General features: G+C 42.4%; 1 protein-coding gene across 1 annotated transcript; it reads right to left on the bottom strand.

Moving 5' to 3' along the window:
- Positions 1–238: 238 nt before the first annotated feature.
- On the bottom strand, positions 239–1,374 carry LOC136320354 (ATP synthase subunit gamma, mitochondrial-like). Its single transcript, XM_066253549.1, has one exon. The coding sequence runs from the start codon at positions 1,327–1,329 to the stop codon at positions 433–435; it is 897 nt and encodes a 298-aa protein (XP_066109646.1). The 5' UTR covers positions 1,330–1,374; the 3' UTR covers positions 239–432.
- Between the last annotated feature and the right edge of the window lie 20,550 nt (positions 1,375–21,924).

Genomic DNA, 21,924 nt, shown 5'->3' on the forward strand with positions numbered 1-21,924 from the left:
GGGTACTGCTTCCCAGGGCAGAATGTCCAGAAGGCAGAATGTCCCAGAAGACAGAATATCCACCACCCAAGTGTGCCCAAAAGACAGAGCTTTAAGCCAAAGGAGATTACTCTCAAGCCTCCGAATAGAATAACATCTTCCTGCTGGATTTCAGAACTGCTTTGGACCAGTGAGCCCTATCTTCTGATTCCTCCCAGAACGTAGTGAATGTACATCCCCTGCATGTCTCAGCACTGTGTTCTTTTTTTTTTTTTTTTTTTACTTATTATAAGTTGTTTATTGTAAGACAATTTACAAATATCTTGCTGTCCTTAGAAATTTAATCAATGGACCAATAATTTCTTCTCACCAGGACAGCAGTAAGCTAAAACACAATCAGCTGGCTGAATTTTCCTTCTTTACCTCTTGTCTGAGGATGAAACTTGATTTTCATTAATCCAGAGCTGCAGCCCCAGAGATGATTTCAATCAGCTCCTTTGTGATGACAGCCTGGCGGGTGCGGTTGAAGGTCAAAGTCAATTTGTCAATCATCTCAGAAACATTCTTGCTCTCATTGTCCATGGCTGTCATCCTGGCACTCTGCTCACTCATGGTGGATTCCTTCAGAGAATAGTAGATGATGTTGGCCAGGTTGTATTCCTGGTAATTCTGCAGCACGTCAGCATCAACGTTATCATAGATACTCATGCTCTCAGCACTTGCAATAGTATTAAGAGAAAAGATGGGTTTTTCTTCTGTCTTGTAAGAGATGACAGACCTGAATTGATTAAAGATGATGGATCCTTCATCAAATTCATATCCAGAATTTAGTAATTCCAGGGCAATGGCTGACGCATCTCCAAAAGTAGGGGGTTTTCTTCCCACTTCTTTGAATGTCATCAAAAACTGGTCAGAATGCGTCCTATGAAGTATACCCCTAATTTTATCACTGATTCCAACAATCTTAACTTCTTTCCTGGCTTTTGTGAGTGTAGCCACCTCAATTTTCATCTGTTTAGCAACTGAGGAATGGATAACACCACAAAGCCCTCTATCTGAGGACACACCAATTAGGAGGTGTTTCTTCTTGTCTTCAGGCACCTTAATATCAGCCTTTTCATACAGAGCCAAGGATCCTACTCCATATATTCGAGCTGGTTTCAGCTCTCGCTCAGCTCGGGCATATTTTGCTGCTGCTACCATTTTCATAGACTTGGTAATTTTCTGGATGTTTTTGATTGACTTCAGTCTCCTGGTAATATCTTTCAAAGTTGCCATATTTCGAACTTGGATCCATTGCGGCTGCACCGCCCAGGCCGAGACCCCAACGACTCCCGCCCGAGAGAACATGGTGGTACAGGCCCTGCTGAAGGTCAGGAAGACTGGCCTCACCGTGCAAGTAGCACTATGTTCTTGAAGCAGATAATTGTCTTGTTTCTCAGGGTCTCAGCTGGGGAGAAATCTTGCCTCAGGATGGATCATACTCAAGTGTCACCCACACTTGATTTCAGTGATATTTTCAGTGATGAGCTTTTGGCCTTAGAGCTGATGCTAGCATGGGTTAAGACTATTGAACTGTAGAAGCAGAGTGGGTGCATTGCGCATGTGAGAAAGACGTGAATTTGGGGAGTCCGGAGAGCAGAGTGTCAAGAGCTGAACTGTTTGTCTGGGGAACCCTCACTGATGCAGATTTTGGTATCAGGAAGTAATGTGCTACTTTAACAAACCCCCAAATTAGGTTGATGTTCTAACCCCTAATACCTCAAAATAGAACCACATGTGGTCTTTAAAGAAGTGATTAAGTTAAAAGGAAGTCCTTAGAGCTCTAGTCCAATATGACTGGTGTCATGAGAAGGGAGTTTGTAAACCCAGGCGAGAGTTCTCAGAGGAAACCGAACCTGCCGACACCCTCATCTTGGGCTTCTAGCTTTCAGAACTATGACAAAACAAATTTCTATTGCTTACGGCACTCAGTCGGTGGTGTTTTGTTAGGCAGCCCTAGTGGATTAACAGTTAGCGAGAGGTTTTTTTTTAAGCAGAGGAGCAACCTGATCAAATTCTATTCTTACAGTTTTCCCTGACTGCATCAGAGCCCCCTTTGACCCGGTGCTCACGGTGCCAGGAACGTGGCCAAGCGTGCGAGTGATGGAGGAGCAGCTGTCAGCACCCCAGCCTGGTGCTCACAGTGGAGCTCGGGGTATCGGGAGCTGGCCTGAACCTCGCCACTAGACCTGCTCTCCTGTTGGACATAAACATTCTCACAAAGTATCAACCTCAGACAAGGGCACTCTGAGGCCTCAATAGAAAAAACCAAGCCACTAATACTTTGTCTAAATATAAACTGTCACTGCGCAGCCCGTAGGACCTAATACCTCCCTCTCCCAGCGAATGCAGGTGACTGCTGCTTCTTCCCCAATGACGGCTTTCTCCTCTCTCTAGGAGGCCCTTCCTATAGGCAGGTTGGTTGAGATACCCATCCACAGACTTATTCCCACTTTCTGACAACACCCAACCTAGAGTTAATCTCTGTCTCCTTGGGCCTTTTCCAAAATCACCCGTGGTATGTTTGCTCCTTTACTGCCACAAATAAGACACCCACTGGTTGAACTACATGTACATGCCTGGTGGTCTTTGGCTGGAGGTGATTGACAGACATTACTGCAGAGGTGCATTAAGTGCAAGGATGTTCACTATAGCAATGTTTGTAAAGCAAATGCCGTAAAAGAAACTAAAGGGTCATCAGTCGAGGACTGATACAATAAGCTCTAGTACCTACTTTATTATTATTATTATTATTATTTATTATTCAGTGAGAGGAGGGGAGGCAGAGAGACATACTCCTGCATGCACCCTGGCTGGGATCCATCTGGCAAGCCCACCAGGGGTCAATGTTCTGCCTATCTGGGTCTGCTGCTCTGTTGCTCAGCAACCAAGCTATTTCAGCACCTGAGGTGAAGCCATGGAGCCATCCTCAGTGCCTGGGGCTAACTTTTCTCAAGCCATTTGAGCCATGGCTGCAGGAGGGGAAGGGAGAAGGAGAGATGACATAGAGGTGGAGAAGCAGATGGGCAATTCTCCTGTGTTCCATGAGCAGGAATTGAACCCAAGACATCCACATGCTGGGCTGATACTCTGAGCCAACCGGTCAGGGCCAGTACCTACTTTTGATGAAATACTATGTAGCGATTTAAAAGAATGAGGTAAATCTGTGTGTATACAGGAAGATCTCCAAGTTATAAAGTGATAAGGCTAAGTATAAAATAAATGTGACATTGTGTTTCAATTTTAACAAATCTATAAATATTTCAAATAGTTATACACATGATAGATGGCCAAGCTGACACACTTTGCTTGTCCCTACTAAAATTACACAAATACCAAAACCAACAGCAAAATGTTGCTCTTGAGTCGTGAATTCAACTAAGCGTTTGTCAAGTGTTTACAACTAGTTCCCAGTGTTCCCTTGAAAAATTCCTATTTTGCAATTTTGAAATTTTGCTATGAGGCAAGGAATTTGGTTCAAATAATTAATGGGTACCACTGGGAGATAAAACCCTGTGGCATAATTTTAAAGGTTCAGTAATTTTGAAGCAAGTTTAAAATCTCCTGATTCATCCGAAAACACAGATCAAGTCTTTCCCACCTAGTTGGAAAGCGCACAGGCAGGCAAAATGCGCATGCTTGTTAACTGCCAGGTGGAAACCAGCACACCTCGCATGCTCAGCATCTGCCAGGTGGAAACCAGCACACCGCGCATGCTCAGCATTTGCCAAGTGGAAACCAGCACACTGCACATGCTCGGTATCGGCCAAGTGGAAACCAGGGTGGTCCCCTCATCAGGTCCTTTGTCCGGGAAGCATGTCGTTTTTCCACAGAACCACTTCTGTTCTGCACTGTAGATGAATCATTTAAGTGGTGGCAGGGTGAGTAATCACAAAGCTTAGTTCATTTCATATCAGAGGGGGAAAAAAAATGACAAGGCTAAAAAATGAACAGAATAATATTTGGTGTTTCAATGTTAAGAGTTTTATGTGATGCAATTTTCCACAGATCCTGGAACACCTAGTGACAGGAAAATAATGTCTAAGGAGGGCATGCATTGTGGTAGGCTTGGTTTATTAATGTCAATGATACCAGGAGATTCTATTGCCTTTTTGCAGCCAAACCAATTCCTCTCTTCCTATTTATCCTTTCTATGTCTCTAGACTTTTAATCGGGCATACCCACACCAGAGGCCCCGGGCTTGTATAACAAGCCACAGTAAACACCTGGTCCCCAGCTCAGAGGTTTCCTGGAGTTTACTTATATGTTGTACTCTGTGACCAGCATGGCCAAAAATTCTCACAAATGCCTCCCCATCCTTCCTGTGAGGCCTCAGCAACTCTGAATTCTTGACCTGCTTGATTTTTCACCCATTCTATTTTGTTACCATCAGATTGGGTAACACAGCCCCTCAACCGAGGGTCCCCTGACCCCCAGCACAAGGGACAGATTGCATATGAGTATGCAACCCAGGCCTGGAGATCAGGCTTGTGGGGTCAGATACAGATACTGCTCTAAGCCTGACTTCCCAGTTTGCCTTTATAGCCCGAGACCTGGTAAAGGTGATTACAGTGTCCTGGTTGGTCTATGCCAAGCCACCTATAAGGAAAAGAGGGGCAGAAAGAGATTCTAGTCCTTAAGAACCATTTGAGGCCCTGGCCATTTGGCCAGTGGTAGAGTGTCAGCCTGGGGGTGTGGATGTCCTGGCTTTTGATTCCCAGTCAGAGCACACAGGAGAAGCAACCATTTGCTTCTCCAACCCTTCCCCTCCCATTTCTGTCTCTCTCTCTCTCTCTCTCTCTTCCCCTCCCACAGTCATGGCTCAGTTGCTTTGAATGCATTGGCTCTGGGCACTGAGGATAGTTCCATGGAGCCTTTGCCTCAGGCACTAAAAAAGAGCTTGGTTGTGAGCATAGCTGCAGATGGGAAGAGCATTGGCCCCAGACAGGGGTTGCCTGGTGGGTCCTGGTCAGGGTGTATGCAGAAGTCTGTCTCTATCAACCCTCTTCTCACTTGGAAAAGAAGAAGAAATAAAAAAAAGAACCATTTGAATATGGCAGTTAAGACCACAAGAGAAACAGCTGGTAGCACCTAAAGGTTGCACTTCCACAACTTTAAAAAATAAAATATTTTGAAAACATTTGTCAAGGCAAGCCTAGTTATCCATTTAATGAGCCCCACCCACTTGGTTTAGAGATTAAGCCATGGCTTTGAAATGTAGTTATACCTGTGAATAGCTTGGAGATTTTCCAATTATACATACCTGGACCCACCCAGAGGAAAAAGCCCAAGTCTCTGAGGGTGGACACTAGGTAGACAGATTTTGTAAAAAGCTTCTCAAGAGACCTGAATGCCATCCCTGCTTAAATACTGGATTTGAGCAAACTAGAAGTATTAAATATAAATGTGATGCATAGCTAGTCTTATCCACCTTCCTGGAGAATGTGGTCTAGAGTATGTTTCCCAAAGTGAGTGAATTAAGATCTGTATAATTTGGGTTGCTATGTAAGGGTTGAGGAAAAGTAGGTTTACTGTTGAGATCCCCTGAGTGTGGTCAGATATTGAAAATATAAGAATGGTGAGTTGAGCATCAGCTCTAGGCCCAGATATTTCTCTTGTGTGAGGGGCTGAAACAAGAGGAAGGCAGAGGGGCAAGAGAATGGCTCTTAGTATAACTCGAGTTTTTAATTCCTTCTGAGTAGCAGTGATAGAGAAAGGCCATATCACAGTTCAGGTAGGACAGACAAGTGCTTTCTTTATGGTGGTGGCAGCAGGCATTCTGTAGCCATCACTGGTGACAACAATGTCATGGTAAAAGAGCATCTTTTTTAGTAGATTTTAGTGAAGCTAAAATCTGTAGTGGGGCAGTCCCAGCCTCTACACGGTCACAGCTCTACTGTCCCTGGTCCTCACTGGGGAGCCAGGCTCTGAGTTGAGCATTGGGCCGTTGATTTACCGGGACTGTGCAGCTGTTGTGAACTTTTCCAAGCAATTCAGTTCTCCTATATTCTTCTTAGTGGAAAAAGAAATTGTTACCAGACTGAAGGGGTCCATTTGCCTGCACATGTCAAAGCCCAATAAGACATGAACAGGAGTTAGCAGCCAAGAGAGCAAGGATTTCTTGAGATGGCACCATTCCCAGAGTCCCAGGTGAGCTCATACTTAAAGACCTGGATCTGTGATGGCTTCTCGGGGATGGATTCTATAGGGGGGAAAAAAACATTCATTATGGTGACCAAAGGAGTTAGGGTCGTGGTCTCTTCTGTTCAGTTGGTGCTAGGGTAGGGGGTAATTGGTCATTGTATCTGGTCCTGATGTCAGCCGTGGAGTTGTTCCGTCTGATTTTGCGAGGGTTTGTTTGGTGAGATCATTCAGCTTTCTTGGGTCCAGTGCTAAAATACAACTAAGGCCAAGATGCTATCTTTAGTTTGATTGAAAACTCTGTCTCTGTAGTCAATAGCACAGGACCTTGTTCCTAAGATTACTGAATGCTGACCAGCGCCTCATTGTCCTAAGTTCTTAATAATTAAGCAAGGGAAAGGAAGGTGGCTGGGCCAGGGTGTTGGGTGAGGTCAGTTTGAGTCAAAGGAAAAAATAAATCAAAAGAAACAGCCAGATTAAAGAAAATAAGGTTTCTGTATGGTTACGGTACCTACCAATAAAATTCAAGATGGTGTATGTTAGCAACTCCCCCACAATCTTGTTACCTGCTTTATAATGAAAGCCAGTGTCAAATAAAATTTTCCACAGTTATGACATTTATTAGACAAATATTCACTACCAAAGCAAATGCTTCTGTTAGTCCTTGTGAAAACCTAGCTTTGCTGGGTCAGTTCAACATTCATGGTCCTTTTTCAGTTCATCTGGTCAGAACCAGTTGTTGGAAACACAACACTGGTTTTGACATCTAGGAAAGTATTGTGATAAGTGGACACTTTTCCTTATACACAGATGATTTTGTCTTTGTGCTCCTTTTAGTTCTCCCTTAAGGTTAGCCACAGACCAGATGGAAATGCCTGTTCTGTTTGGTATCCAAGGCAGAATTCCCCAAGGCCAGCTTCCCATGAAGAAGCTTTTCATTTTACCAGGGACATGCCTCCAAATAGTCCCATTTTTTCAGTCACTGGTGCATTTCCAGCGGTGGATCCCATTCCCAGTGAAGTCACCTTGTTTCTGCTGTCTGCCTGGAGATACATGGAAATAGATATGTGATTAAAACCACCAGTAAAATAACTTTAGAAAATGAACTCTCAGCCCTGGCAAGTGGCTCAGTGGACAGAGTGTTGCCCTAGCACAGGGGTCCCCAAACTTTTTACACAGGGGGCCAGTTCACTGTCCCTCAGACCATTGGAGGGCCAGACTATAAAAAAAACTATGAACAAATCCCTATGCACACTGCACATATCTTATTTTAAAGTAAAAAAAACAAAACGGGAACAAATACAATATTTAAAATAAAGAACAAGTAAATTTAAATCAACCAACTGACCAGTATTTCAATGGGAACTATGCTCCTCTCACTGACCACCAATGAAAGAGGTGCCCCTTCCGGAAGTGCGGCGGGGGCCGGATAAATGGCCTCAGGGGGCCGCATGTGGCCCGCGGGCCGTAGTTTGGGGACCCCTGCCCTATCATATGGACATCCTGGGTTTGATTCTCAGTCAGGGCACACAGAAGAAGTGACCATCTGCTTCTCTTCCCTTCCCTCTTCCCCTTCTCTTCCTCAACCCTTTCCACAGCCAGTGGCTCAGTTGGTTCAAGGGTGGTCCTGGGTGCTGAGGATAGCTCAGTTGGTCTGAGTGCATCAGCCTCAGGTGCTAAAAATAGCTTGGTACTTGAGCATTGGTCCCAGACAGGGTTGCTGGGTAAATCCCAGTCAGGGCACATTTGGGAGTCTGTCTCACTATCTCCCCTCTGCTCACCTAAAAAGGAGGGAAGGAGGGAAGGAAGGAAGGAAGGAAGGAAGGAAGGAAGGAAGGAAGGAAGGAAGGAAGGAAGGAAGAAAGAGAAAGAAAAGAGGGAGGGAGGGAGCGAGGGAGGGAAGGAAGGAAGGTAGGAAGGAAGGGGAGGCAGGAAGGGAAGGAAAGAGAAAGAAGGAAAGAAAGAAATAGAGAGAGAGAAAAAGAAAGAAAAGAAAAGAAGGGAGGGAGGGAAGGAAGGAAGGAAGGAGGGAAGGAAGGAAGGAAACTCTCTTGGTTTTAAGAACGTGTACAAATGCTTTTGGTATAATAATGAGTTAAAGAATAACCATATGAAAAAATATTACATGGTAAAAAGATGGGCAGGAATAAAGTCCTGAGATCAACAGTGTGAAAACTGGTTCCTTTGGGGAGGTAAGATGACATGGAATTTTCTCCTGCTTTTGCTATGTTTTTTTCTGAAATTTAGAATTCCTTTTTTAAAGATGTTTGAATACTCTGATAATCATGAGGGGAAAGAAGTGTCCCAAAAGACTAAGGGCAGTGCAGTGAATATGGGTTAAAATATTATAATTCAGAATTCGGAGTCTCATTTAATGACATACTACAAAATAGTAAAAATTATCATAAAGAAAATTGACATTAATACTTCTTAAAAATACATTATGTTGGCTTATAAATTAAAAATAATTATTTTGGAGGTCAGTATCTTTAACAAATAAATAAAAAGAGGAATTTGCAATACTGAATTTACAGGTATTAGAGAATTTAAAGTCTTGTTGGTTTTGGCCATAATTTCACACCCTGGCTGGTCCTCCTCAGAGTTGTCTTACTTTGTGTGTTCCACTCTGGGAAATAAACACATGTGGTCTTACCAGCTTACCACAGCCTCTCATGAACTACCTGAAATTGATACTCTACCACCTGGTTAGTTCCATTTTGGCCACTGGGGACATTCTCTTCTCCACATCATCCCCACTCTCTGGGAGTCTCGAGACCCTAGGAACTTATAATATCCGAGGCTCTTAAAAGTGGAATTGTTTTTCAAGTGTGAGCTATTGAACAAGCTAAGCATAGACTGAGGGTACAAGAGGACCACACTCCTATTGGGCAGTGAGTGAGTGATGGAACACTGTTGATGGACAGGCCTCACTAGTGAGACAAAAGATTCAGGGCTCGCTGCTCAGACATGGAGTGGTCTCTGGGCTCTGTTTTGTATCCACTTAGTTCTCTTCTGTCTCTGGAGACTCCTGGCATCTTCTCCGGGTTTGAAGGTTTCTTCCATCTACTTGGTCTCTCTCCTCTCCCCTTCCCCCAATAAATGTTTTTATCTAGACATATTCTATCTGTAGCTTATCCACCAGAATATTTATGGTTTTCACCTACACCAGTGGCTTTTAGACTGAGAAGGTAGAAATTTGTCATCTTTGTTTTCTTGTTTATTCAGTGGGCCCCTTTCCCCAATGCCAGCAGAAGAAGGCTGACCAGAACATAGGCAGGTGAATTCCTCATTGTGTTGACCTGGTAGAAATTGCACAATGCACTGATCTGGGACCGTGTGCCTTCAGGCCTCACTTCCATCAGTTACCCAACCACTCCAGACCATTTGCGCTTCCAGGAACAGGCTGACAACTGGGCCCTTCATGCTCTTCCTTCCTACTCACTCTTCTCTTTCACCAGAGTTCTCTTCCCCTTCTTTATCTGGCAAACTCATTCAAAACTCAGCTCCGATGTCCTCCAGAAAGCCACCTCTGAATCCCCATGTCTTTCTCCGGGTTTCCAAGCAAGAAGAAGCAGGTTCAGACGGCCCCTGAGGTTACTGCCCTCCCCTTTGGTAGCCTGGCTGGTTGCTGGCCCAGCAAGTTCTGAGCAGCTCACCTGGAGAGCATGCTGATCTAATGACTGATCTGTGTAAGCTCCTCCTTTATAACAAGGCCATTCCCTTATAGAGCATCCACTGTCATGTCATCAACTATAGGGCCCTTTATGAATCTGAAGAGGGTTTCAGGGACGGTCCCATGGTCTGTCCTAGTCCACTGTGACTGGCTTAGGCATACCACTCCATGCTACAGAATTAGAACCCAGAGGATCATGTGGTTCTGTAACTTCCCTGCTAGTAAGTTTGTTGTCCATAAGCTCTGTTTTGTATCCCGACTACAGGATACCTGTGACCTGTGTGCCGCTGCGCCCATGGTGAGCACCTTGCATGTTGTATTTGTATACCCCACTAAGCTAAGTTTCTTGGAGGAAGATAATGCTTCGTTTGATTTTGTATCCTTGGAATCCAGCGTAGTTCTTGTACATAGTAAGTGCTCAGAAAGAGATACATGAATATTTCCTTTTATTAATTAAGCCCCACATACATGCCCATTATATTTTGAGCCAGTGATTCCCCAGTGCTTCCATTGAACATCATTTGTTTAAGAAAAATGATAATCCTTAATACAGGAGATTAAGGCCCTATATATTGAGAATAAGGAATGGCTCTAAATCAAACTGAAACTTCAGAGATGGCTCTAATTGCACAATCATTATTCCCCATACTTTTATGTTTAAGAACCATTTCCCCTTAAAATTAATTACATGGTCCTGGCCCAGCCACAGTGACCTCTGCAGTGACTCATGGACTATTCATCACTCTTGTTTACGAGCCCCCAGAACTCCGGGTTTTATTTGACCCTGTAATTGTGTGTGTGAGTGAGAGCTGGTTTTCTTTTCCCGTGCTGTATTTTAGATCGAGACTGCTAGAAGTCAAATAGTTTTATCTGAGATAAACATTAAAGTCAGTTGTATCTACACAACTTGGCATAACTTGGCAATGTGTCAGAGTCTAATATCAACTAGGAAAATGTCTAGCTGGCCTTTATTTACTTGGTCGCAGGAGGAATTCTTACTTCGACAAGTTTCATTCTAATCTAATGGTACATCAGGTGTGGTTTCCCGTGTGGTAACATTGTTAGTGCTGGAAATAATTGTTCTGTGGTGCCCACATATGTTTTTGAATGCCGGAAACAATAAATATGCAGCCTTTCTAAAAATCAGGGCTCTCCAAACTGCTACTCCCTGCCTTGGAGAAGGACACGGGGGAGTAAGTGAGAATGAGACACAGAGATGTCAAGTACATCTGCTCGGTGGAATCTTGTAAGTAAAATTAACATGTGTGGGCCCTGGTCAGTTGGCTCAGTGGTAGAGCGTTGGCCTGGCGTGCAGGAGTCCCGGGTTCGAATCCCGGCCAGGGCACACAGGAGAAGCGCCCATCTGCTTCTCCACCCCTCCCCTTCTCCTTCCTCTCTGTCTCTCTCTTCCCCTCCCGCAGCCAAGGCTCCATTGGAGCAAGGTTTGCCCGGGCGCTGAGGATGGCTCTGTGGCCTCTGCCTCGGGCACTAGAATGGCTCTGATTGCGGCAGAGAGAGGCCCCAGATGGGCAGAGCATCGCCCCCTGGTGGGCATGCCGGGTGGACCCCGGTCAGGCGCATGCGGGAGTCTGTCTGACTGCCTCCCCATTTCCAGCTTCAGAAAAATACAAAAAAAAAAAAAAATTAACATGTGTGGTAGGTGACTTGGTGTGAAGAAAATAATGCTAGGAAGAAAGAACAACAGACATATACAAAGACCTTAGTTTATGGCAAGAGATTATCATTTAAATTATTTGTCACAACCACCTGAAGTATGATACGTGTACCGTTGTCTTCACTGGATAGGTGAGGCTGTTGGTACCGAGTGTTACCCAGGTGTCTGAGCAGGGGGGTAATTGCAAACTGGAGATTGTCCTCCTATCCTGTAAAATATTTCACTTGGGTCGACAGTTAACCTGGAACATAGCTTTTGAAATCAGGCACTCTAAATTCGGCTCTCTGCTCCACCATTTATAGCTGCAGGATCACGGTTCAATTGCTTAGTCTCAGCTCTGTGTCTGTAACCTATGAATCATAATACTTGTCTCACGGTGTTCCTGGAAGGTTTACACGAGGAGGTAAGGTTTGAATCCACACTTCACCACTTGGTGGTGATATGTCATGGATTCATCTTGTAACGTTTTTTAGCCTGTTTCTCCATCTGTCAGTGGAGACAGAAATAATCCCTCTCAAAGTTATTTTGAGGAATAAGTGAGATAATGTATATAAGGTACTAAACATATAAGAGCTTGACAATTATTAGCTAACTTCATCATCATTACAACTATGATTCTATCTGGTTGATCCTGTTAGATTGTTCTCCAAATCATGAAAGACTGCTCCTAAATTTCCAGATCATTTTTGAAAAAGCCCTGGATAACCCAACCTTGATTACTGTCCTCTCTTCTCTCATCTAGTCTATTAAACCAATCTTCCTTGGCAGGTTAGGTTTTTGTTTCTAACTAATCTCTCTCTCCCACATGATGAAATAAATTATTCATCCACACCTTTTTCAGTACCTTCCAATGGGAGGAATATGCATCCTTGCCCATTGATTTTGGGCTTGGACATGTGACTTGCTTTGACCAATAGTAAGTGAGTAGATATATCATTGTGTGAGTTCTGAACAGAGGTTTGAAAGGTATCACATATTTCTGTTCACTGTCCTCTATAGTGTGCTACAACCTTGCCCCATGAGAACGTGTCCTGGAAGGTGGTTACTCCATCAGGCTGGGTTTCAGAATGAGCAAACACATGAAGCTAAGCTAAGTCAAGCCAAGCCTGGTCTATTTGACCTCTTGCCCTTATTTAGGGAGAGCAAGAAATAAAATGCTTATGGTGTGAACTGTTAAGATTGTTACTGCCATAAAGCTAATAAATGTAATTTTTGCTGCAGGTGTTTCTGAGCCAATTCACTGTTTCTCTAATAGGCTTGGAATATTCTTCCACCCCTGAATACTCATTTAAGGTTTTCTCTAAATTCAAGCCTCTCACAAATAACAAGTGGGAAGGAAAGTTCACATTGCATAAGGCTTCCACTACTATTTAAACCAACAGTTGGTCATCCACCCCCAGACTCCCATTGATGACTTTACAGAATAAAAACACATTATTTAATAACTGCCATATTCAGTCTGTACAAGTGTTCTTTCATATATCTCTCTGGATCACTATTAATCTATTTCCATTTGCAAACCCTTGGGCTGTGAGATGACATATTTTTTGTAATGAATTGGTCTCAAGATTTATATATGGATGTTAAATAAATTCTTTGTTCAGAAGTGAATTTACTTCACTAACTGTTGCTACCCATTTCTTCCTTCCATCAGGAAATATACCTGGCAGAATTTCAGGTGGGTGGGGTCTTCCCTGAGTGTCTACATCCAGGCATTTACCTTCACTATTGTCCTTGTGGAGCATACCTATCCCTATTATATTGTCAGACATATCATCTTTTGTTCTGACATAATCCCATTGATAATGAGGCTTCCAAATTCTCAGTTGAATGGAATGAGTTCTTATAAATTGGATTAGTGAGCAGAATAGTTGATTCTTTTTTTGAAAAGCTCAACTGCATCTTATGTCCCCAGAGGCACAGGAAACTGCCAAGTTAAAAAAGACCAAGTAATCTTCCAGTGAGGTGCATCCTCCATATTAAAACATTCTTTCAGAAATTGGGTCAAATTTTTAAAAATCAATATATGCCAAAAAGTGATTGAATGAAGACAGCAGGTATAAAAACAGGTATAAAATCTAAAAATAGATTTTTAAAAAATATGTATTTTGTTCACAGCAGACATTCTCTATGAAGTCAGCCCTAGAATTTTACTTTATATGCATCTTTTCTTTCCTGTCTTGTCTCATCTTTTTCTTTTTTCTTTTTCATTTTTTTTTGTATTTTCCTGAAGTTGGAAACAGGGAGGCAGTCAGACAGACTCCTGCATGCACCTGACTAGGATCCACCTGGCATGCCCACCAGGGGGTGATGCTCTGCCCATCTGGGGCGTTGCTCTGTTGCAACCAGAGCCATTCTAGCACCTGAGGCAGAGGCCACAGAGCCATCCTCAGCGCCAGGGCCAACTTTGCTCCAATGGAGCCTCGGCTGCGGGAGGGGAAGAGAGAGACAGAGAGGAAGGAGAGGGGGAGGGGTGGAGAAGCAGATGGGCGCTTCTCCTGTGTGCCCTGGCTGGGAATTGAACCTGGGACTTCTCCACACCAGGCCGACACTCTACCACTGGGTCAACCGGCCAGGGCCCTCTTTTTCACTTTTGAATAAACCTATTTAAATGCTCTTCAGCTTTTGAGCATAATAAATAAACCTCGTTCCCATCTGGAATGCATTCAGACCTACTCCATTCTTTGCTGAGTATCATCTGTGTGGTGTTTGAATGAAACCCAGATCAGAATAAACATATTCCTTCATATCAGTCCCAAGTCTCACTAAATGTGCAGTGTAGTACTTTGATGTTATTATCATCTCTGGTAAATCTCCTAACTTTCCCTCAGAAAAGAACTTTATGACCAGGAGGTCTTTGTTGACCTCAGAAAAACTTTTTCAACTATTACCTTTTCAACTCTCTCCTCTGACCATGAATGATAAGAACTTAACTTAAATGCATCAAAGTTGGGGAAAAAATAACAGTGATATCTATGAAGGATCCTCAATATTTTAATTTAGAAAATATGTTTCAGGTTGAAAGCCCACCCCAAAATACAAAGGTAACTGTTGAATTAAATAATACCATTAGATATCCAAAATATACAAAGAACTCATAAAACTCAACAACAAACAAACAAACAATCCAATAAAAAAATGGGAAGAGGATATGAACAGACACTTCTCCCAGGAAGAAATACAAATGGCCAACAGATATATGAAGAAATGCTCATCTTCTTTAGCTATTAGAGAAATGCAAATCAAAACGGCAATGAGATACCACCTCACACCTGTTCGATTAGCTGTTATTAGCAAGTCAGGTAATAGCAAATGTTGGAGAGGCTGTGGAGAAAAAGGAACCCTCATCCACTGTTGGTGGGAATGTAAAGTAGTACAACCATTATGGAAGAAAGTATGGTGGTTCCTCAAAAAACTGAAAATAGAACTACCTTATGACCCAGCAATCCCTCTACTGGGTATATATCCCCAAAACTCAGAAACATTGATACGTAAAGACACATGTAGCCCCATCTTTATTGCAGCATTGTTCACAGTGGCCAGGACATGGAAACAACCAAAAAGCCCATCAATAGATGACTGGATAAAGAAGATGTGGCACATATACACTATGGAATACTACTCAGCCATAAGAAATGATGACATCGGAACATTTACAGCAAAATGGTGGGATCTTGATAACATGATACGAAGCGAAATAAGTAAATCAGAAAAAAACAGGAACTGTATTATTCCATACGTAGGTGGGACATAATAGTGAAACTAAGAGACATTGATAAGAGTGTGGTGGTTACGGGGGGGAGGGGGGAATGGGAGAGGGATAGGGGGTGGGGAGGGGCACAAAGAAAACAAGATAGAAGGTGACAGAGGACAATCTGACTTTGGGTGGTGGGTATGCAACATAATTGAATGACAAGATAACCTGGACTTGTTATCTTTGAATATATGTATCCCGATTTATTGATGTCACCCCATTAAAAAAATAAAATTATAAAATAAATAAATAAATAATACCATTAGAAAAATTAATTGAATTCTTAGGCACATGCAGCCCCCTGCTAGTGAATGTTTCTATTAGTGATGCAGAAACCTGTCCTGATAGAGGCCCTTCCATTGCACTCTGAAGGACATCTTGGAGAATGGGATGGCACTGAAAAAGGAACACACTTGGGGGCTGCACATGGGAGGCCCCTCCTGTGGCCCAGGCTGCAGAGAAGGGGTCTCAGTGAATCAAGGGATACTCATGATGAAGTTTCGTGGCCAGAGCCACAGTCTCTTAGGCACCATTAGTTTGTGCTTTGAAGAGTCATGCTGTTTGCAGAAATGTCGACCTTGTGGTTATCTCCTGAAAGTGTGAGTGAACTGCTTGGAAGCTCCAGGGACCCCAAAGGGAGCCCTTATACCACCATGAAAGTGGTTCTGGTGGTTTAGGGGGATGGGATCTGTGTTCCTCCTGTAGTAGAGGCCTGGCCAATGGAGGGTTTATTGATGGGCAGTGGCATCCTGATTTTAACTGGAACAGCTTCTGGTCTAAGAGCCCCCCCCCATCTTCACTGTTCTCGGTTATACAGCATACAAGCCTAGCTCTCTAGTCTTCCCAGAGATTATGTGAGGCAATTTTCTCCAACTAATGCCTTACTGCTGAAACTGTGTAAGTCAGGCAAAGCAAATCTTATTTTTTGCAAACCTTGAATTATACAGGGCTCCTCTCATCTACTCGAAATTCTCAAAAAGAGAATATAATGGTATATAAAGTAAAGAAAAATTTAGGTCCTCATTTCAAGAAAAATTGAAATGAGCTATATACTTTAGCTCCACATAGAGTTCCTTTTACATTTATTAGAGCTTCTACTTTGAGGATAACATTAGTTTTATGCTAGATAATGTTAATCTATTATTCATCTCTGTCATTTTCTTTATAATTGCTTTGATTTGTCTGCTTATTTTTATAGCCTGTGAAAATCTTTGGAGCTCCTAAGTCTGCTATTCAATACTCTCTGTACCTCCAGATTTCATATTCATCATCCTCAAATTGGATGCACATACCTTCTGTATCTTCTCCAAGTCATGATAAACATTGGCTAGAATAGGACTCTGTTGCAAGCTTAGATACTTCAATTTTTTAAAAAAATTGATTCCATTGGATAAATTGTTCTAAAAACTGTCGGGGGGTATAGGTGAAATAGGTAAAGGGATAAAGCAAAACGAAAACTCATAAACATAGACCACAGTGTGGGATTGCGGGAGGGAGGGGTTAGAGAAGGTGGAAGAGGGTAGAGGGGGGACAGACAGTGATGGAAGGAGACTTACTTGACTTGGGCATAGTTTATCAAAGTTTCGTGGCCAGAGCCACAGTCTCTTAGGCACCATTAGTTTGTGCTTTGAAGAGTCATGCTGTTTGCAGAGATGCCAACACTGTGGATATCTCCTGAAAATGTGAGTGAACTGCTTGGAAGCTCCAGGGACCCCAAACGGAGCCCTTACACCACCATGAAAGTGGTTCTGGGTGGCTCTTAGACAACACACACAAACAAAAATGGATTCAATTGGATGAATTGTACTTTAAAGACTACCATATCTTTCTATCTTTTGCCAAGTGTCTTGGTAAAATTTAGATTGCCATCAACTGCTTATCTCTGTTCTGTTACCCAAATAATGTTATCAAAATAGGATTCCATTGCTTTTTGGTGAAGCCCTAGTAAGCTCTGCTTTCACTTCTATGTGCCTACAACTATTTCTTCAATAATATTTCCTAAAAGCTTACTGGAGATTGACATCACACTAGTTAATAATTTATGAAAATGACATCTTAGTCTTTAAGATAACCTGAAGATATTTCCTTGTATTCTAATAATTTTTCATTCTCCATGATATTCAAAGGTCACCAGCAGAGGTTAAGAGTCTCACAAGCTTATTCTCTAATTTCTCTGAAAAGCAATGAGTATGGATAGGGCCAGGTGGGTATCTATAGGAGGGTGGGAGGACCACTCTGGAAAGGACATGGCATTCTAACCACTTTGTGTACACCTGAAACTAATACAGGATAACATTGAATGTAAACTGTAATTGAAAAATTAGGAAAAAAGATATGTACAGAAGTTTATATATTAAAAAAAACAACAACAATGACCTTGGGTCAGGAAATGAAGACTCATTTTGATAAACTATGCCATAAAAGTGAGAAGAGAAAATCCAGATTTTGAGGCTCACTCAGAAACAGTTTGTTGTACTCTCCTCCAGTTGTCTGGTGCGTGCTGTCACCCCAGTGAGCCGGAAACCCCTTGAGGACAGAGGCAGTGTAGTCATTCATTATAGTCTTAGTGCTCAGCACACCCTAATGGATCACCAGTACTCTACAAAGAGTTGTTGATGGGATGAATTACTAAGGTTGTTTGAAAATATAGAGGTAGTCTTTTGTGGCTCGAGCTAGCTACTGATGAACCAACCATCATGGCATTGTTTCTCTACATGAATTATTTTCCCAGCTCTAACCAACCAATGTTCGGAGTATGACTCATTTATCTTTCGATTATCGTCTCAAAGTTGGGGGATTTCCAAAGTGGGAATTTTGATATTTTATTATCTTCACTTGAACCTATTGGCAGTCCGGCAGTATAAAGGCAAAGGGGATGTACAAGTGACATATGAGGAAATGATGGGAATCAGGACAATTACTGGGCATCATTTGATAAAGTATCTTCTTGCATGGGGCTTGATGCTAACTTTGAAGACAAACCAAAACATGAAACTAGATTGCTAAATAGAATCATTGAGCCATCAAACTTTCTCAGTCCAGGGATCTTGGGTCACATGTGGCCTTTTAACATCCAATGTTGCATTTTTATGACCTTTTATCTGTCATTATCAATCTTGGCACTATTAAAAAACAGGACCCTATATACTATAGCATTCAGGAGTCCCTTTCGGTGAAAACAAATTCCACTAATGATTCCAAAGGGGCATAGCCATGGGTACCATGGGCATGTCTTCTTATACTGTGAATTGCAGGCATTTGTAGTGAGGTTGCAAATGAACCTCGTTTTTCTAGGCTTGCTTCGGATTGCCTTGCTTCTCTCTGGTTTCCAAGAACAGGGATGAATCTGGTATTTTCATCATGTGTACCTCCTCTAAGGAAGCAGCGCAGCTTGGCTATGCCCAATGAGGGATGTTTGGGAGTCTTAGGAGGCCAGTGTTAAAAGGGAACCTAGCAGCCACAGGAGCCTTTGCTTCCCCTTGGGAGGCCTACTTCCAGCCCACAGGAGTGAGAAGCCAGCTGTGCAACCCAGTGGGACAGAATTATGTGAAAATGCAGCTGTAAGGAGAATACATCAGCCTGATGACACAAGGGCTGTGCGTGGGAACGTTAACTTCACGAGAGATATTGAGAGCCAGAGACAGGTTGTTGAAAGAGGATGTCCACAGATTCCACCAAAATTCTATGGGGAAAAGAAGACAGTTCACAATAACTTTTATTATCATTATTTGTGTTTATTATATATTTTGTGTTCTGGATAGGAAAAAAAAAGCCAAACTCAGCTGCAAAGTTGATGAATTATGGAATATTCTTAAAGAAATAGAGCTTTGTGTCTTCCAGAACATTAACTTCATAGCTACCAAGCCTGCGGCTGTGAGCAGATGAGGGCCATTTATACATTTGTTCCTACATGGAGGCACCATGAGTGCCTCTAGTTCATGCATTCTTCTTCCTCACCAGCTCCACAAGCTTTGTCTTTCCACCACTGGGGCCTGTCACTGCCTGAATGACCCCACAGTCCCGATAAAGGGGCCAAACGCTTAAGACAGAACTGTGGCTATGCGAGTTGCCCTCGTTGCTAATCCTTACATATGTCAAAGCATTAGAGAGAAATGTTATAAGCCTGGCCTTCCACGAATGTGCCTTGGATTGGTTACAGCTTAAATTGAGATCTTAAATTTCGGAGATGCCGAGATTCAACCTGACTTCATATAGGACCTGCTGCAGGGCTGCACAAAAAGCCAGGATCTCACTTCTGTTGAAATTCCTGTTTGTGCCAGGAAATACACCCTTCTCTTTGGATTGTTAACACTTTTCTCCACATTGAGCCAAAGTGTTATTTTTATAAGCAAGACATTGTTCTAAATATTTTAGAGATAGCTCTTTGATGCTCCCAATACTATGAGGTAGCCAGTAATAGCTCCATTTTACTAAGGCACAATGAAATGAAATCACTCATTGGAGCAGACAGAGCTAGCAAGGTGCAGAGCCTGGGATGCTACGTACCGTGGCCGGGCCCCAGAGGCTGTGTTTCTAAGCAACACATGTATTGCCAACATTTATCACTGTTTAGGTTTGAAATGCATTGCATGGTGCTCTTTTTTATCCAATATCTGGCATTGCTTCCATGAATTCTGTAACTGCACAGAAGTTTTATGCTGATTAATTTTATAAGAAGTCTAAGGAGAAGGAACAAGCACAAATGAACATTGCTTGTATCTTTTGAAACTATATACACCATTTATTTTCTTGTGGAGATTTTGGGAAATTATCAGAAAGAAGATTGCAGCCCAACATGAATAAACAAATAAAATTTACCTTATTAACATTTATTAATTTATCAATGTTAATATTTTCTGCTCTGCAAAAATATAGTGAATTATTCGAGCAGCAAGTAAACTCTCTTTCACTCAAGTATGTCAGTAGAGGCTTGAAAAGAAGAGGTCCCGGGAAGCTGCTGGGATGCCCCAATCTTGTTGTAGACTGGGCTCCGTAATCACAAAGGTTCTCATGAGAGAGTTTTTCCCTGATCCATACCCCCTTGTTGGGTGGCTCTCGTGTATCATCATTTTCCAAAACTGCCAGATTTACATGGCTTCTGTAACACATTGTCATTCAGGGTCCACTGGGATATAAGAATGAAAACAACAGCCCCTGGCCAGTTGGCTCAGTGGATATAGGGTAGACGCAGTGTGCTGACATCCTAGGTTTGATCCCTGGTCAGGGCACACATGAGAAGCAACCATCTGCTCCTCTTCCTCTTTTTCTCCCTTCTCTCTCTCTCTTTTCTTCCTGCAGCCAGCGGCTTTATAGGTCCGAGTGTCAGTGCCCGGTGTTGAGGATAGCTTGGTTGATTTGAGCATTGGCCCCAGATGGGGGTTGCCAGGTGGATCCTGGTCAGGGAGTATGTGGGAGTCTGTTTCTCTTTTCTCCTCCTCACTTAAAAAAAAGAGAGAGAATAAAAACAACAAACCAAATTATTCCTCAAATTATAAAAAGTTTCAGGCAAATGAACAGCTTACTATTTTGGCATTCTCTTGAGCACAACAAACTGGACAGAATTCCACACTGTCATAGTTCTATGAGACATAGCAACACTCTTCTAGACTCCATTGCTAGGAACCACAGCGGACCCAGCTATACGGCCGATATGTGTCACTGGGCACCTAAGCCTCTTAGTGGCACACAGTTCTACTTCAGGAATTTCTTTTTACCTTGGCTCTAAGGGGTTTCAAGTTATTTTTAACGTGCTGAACTTTGGGAAAGTTATTATCTAAATATGCATTCTTTTTTATTTATTGGTTTTTAGAGAGAAGAGAAGAAAGAGGGAGGGAGAGAGAAAGAGATGGGGGAGAAGCAGGAAGTACCAGCTCATAGCAGTTGCTTCCTGTATGTGCCTTGACCAGGCAAGCCCAGGGTTTCAAACAGACGACCTCAGCATTCCAGGTCAATGCTGTATCCACTACGTCCCCACAGGTCAGGCTAAATATGCATTCTTATTTTTGCCCCCATTCTACTCTCAAAGAGGAGACTCAGCAAAGTTTTGGAATTACTTTAAGGTATTAGATTTATACCAGGATTTGATGCCACATTCTATATGTTCCAGGGTAGAAAGAGTTGTTACTGCTACTATAGATTTAATTTAGAAGGAGCAAGGATGATGATGCCAAAGGCACAAATTCCTATTTTAATTGAAGTATTTCTGCAAGGGAACACTAAAATTCTAAGCTTCATTTGAAATTAATATTTGAAAAGAAGGACTTTAAAAGGGAAATCCTAAGTTTCTAGTAGCAGGTGTTGATTGGTTCTTATTTAAATTTTTAATTGCCGTTCTTCCCTGACCGCTCACGGATGTAATATTTCCTATTTGCTGAGCAATTAAAGAGGGGAGCTCAAAGCATTTCTTTTCAGGAACAACCTTCTTTATGTAATGATCAAGATCCAACATAAAGTCTCCTTCATTCTCTTAATTTGCTTTTTGTAGTAATTGTCGGATTTTGTTCCTCCTACATTTGGAAACTATTCCTTCTACTTTTGTTTTTTACTTTGGCCAAGACTTTAGTTTGCTAGACTTATAGTAGCAGTGAGGCTAGCTATGTTTTAAGATCTAATTTTCTGTCCATGGTTTCAGCAGGGTAGGTAACCTTTCTGGATCTTCTT

Source organism: Saccopteryx bilineata, chromosome 1, assembly GCF_036850765.1.
Source record: "Saccopteryx bilineata isolate mSacBil1 chromosome 1, mSacBil1_pri_phased_curated, whole genome shotgun sequence".
In the NCBI taxonomy this organism is placed as follows: Eukaryota; Metazoa; Chordata; class Mammalia; order Chiroptera; family Emballonuridae; genus Saccopteryx; species Saccopteryx bilineata.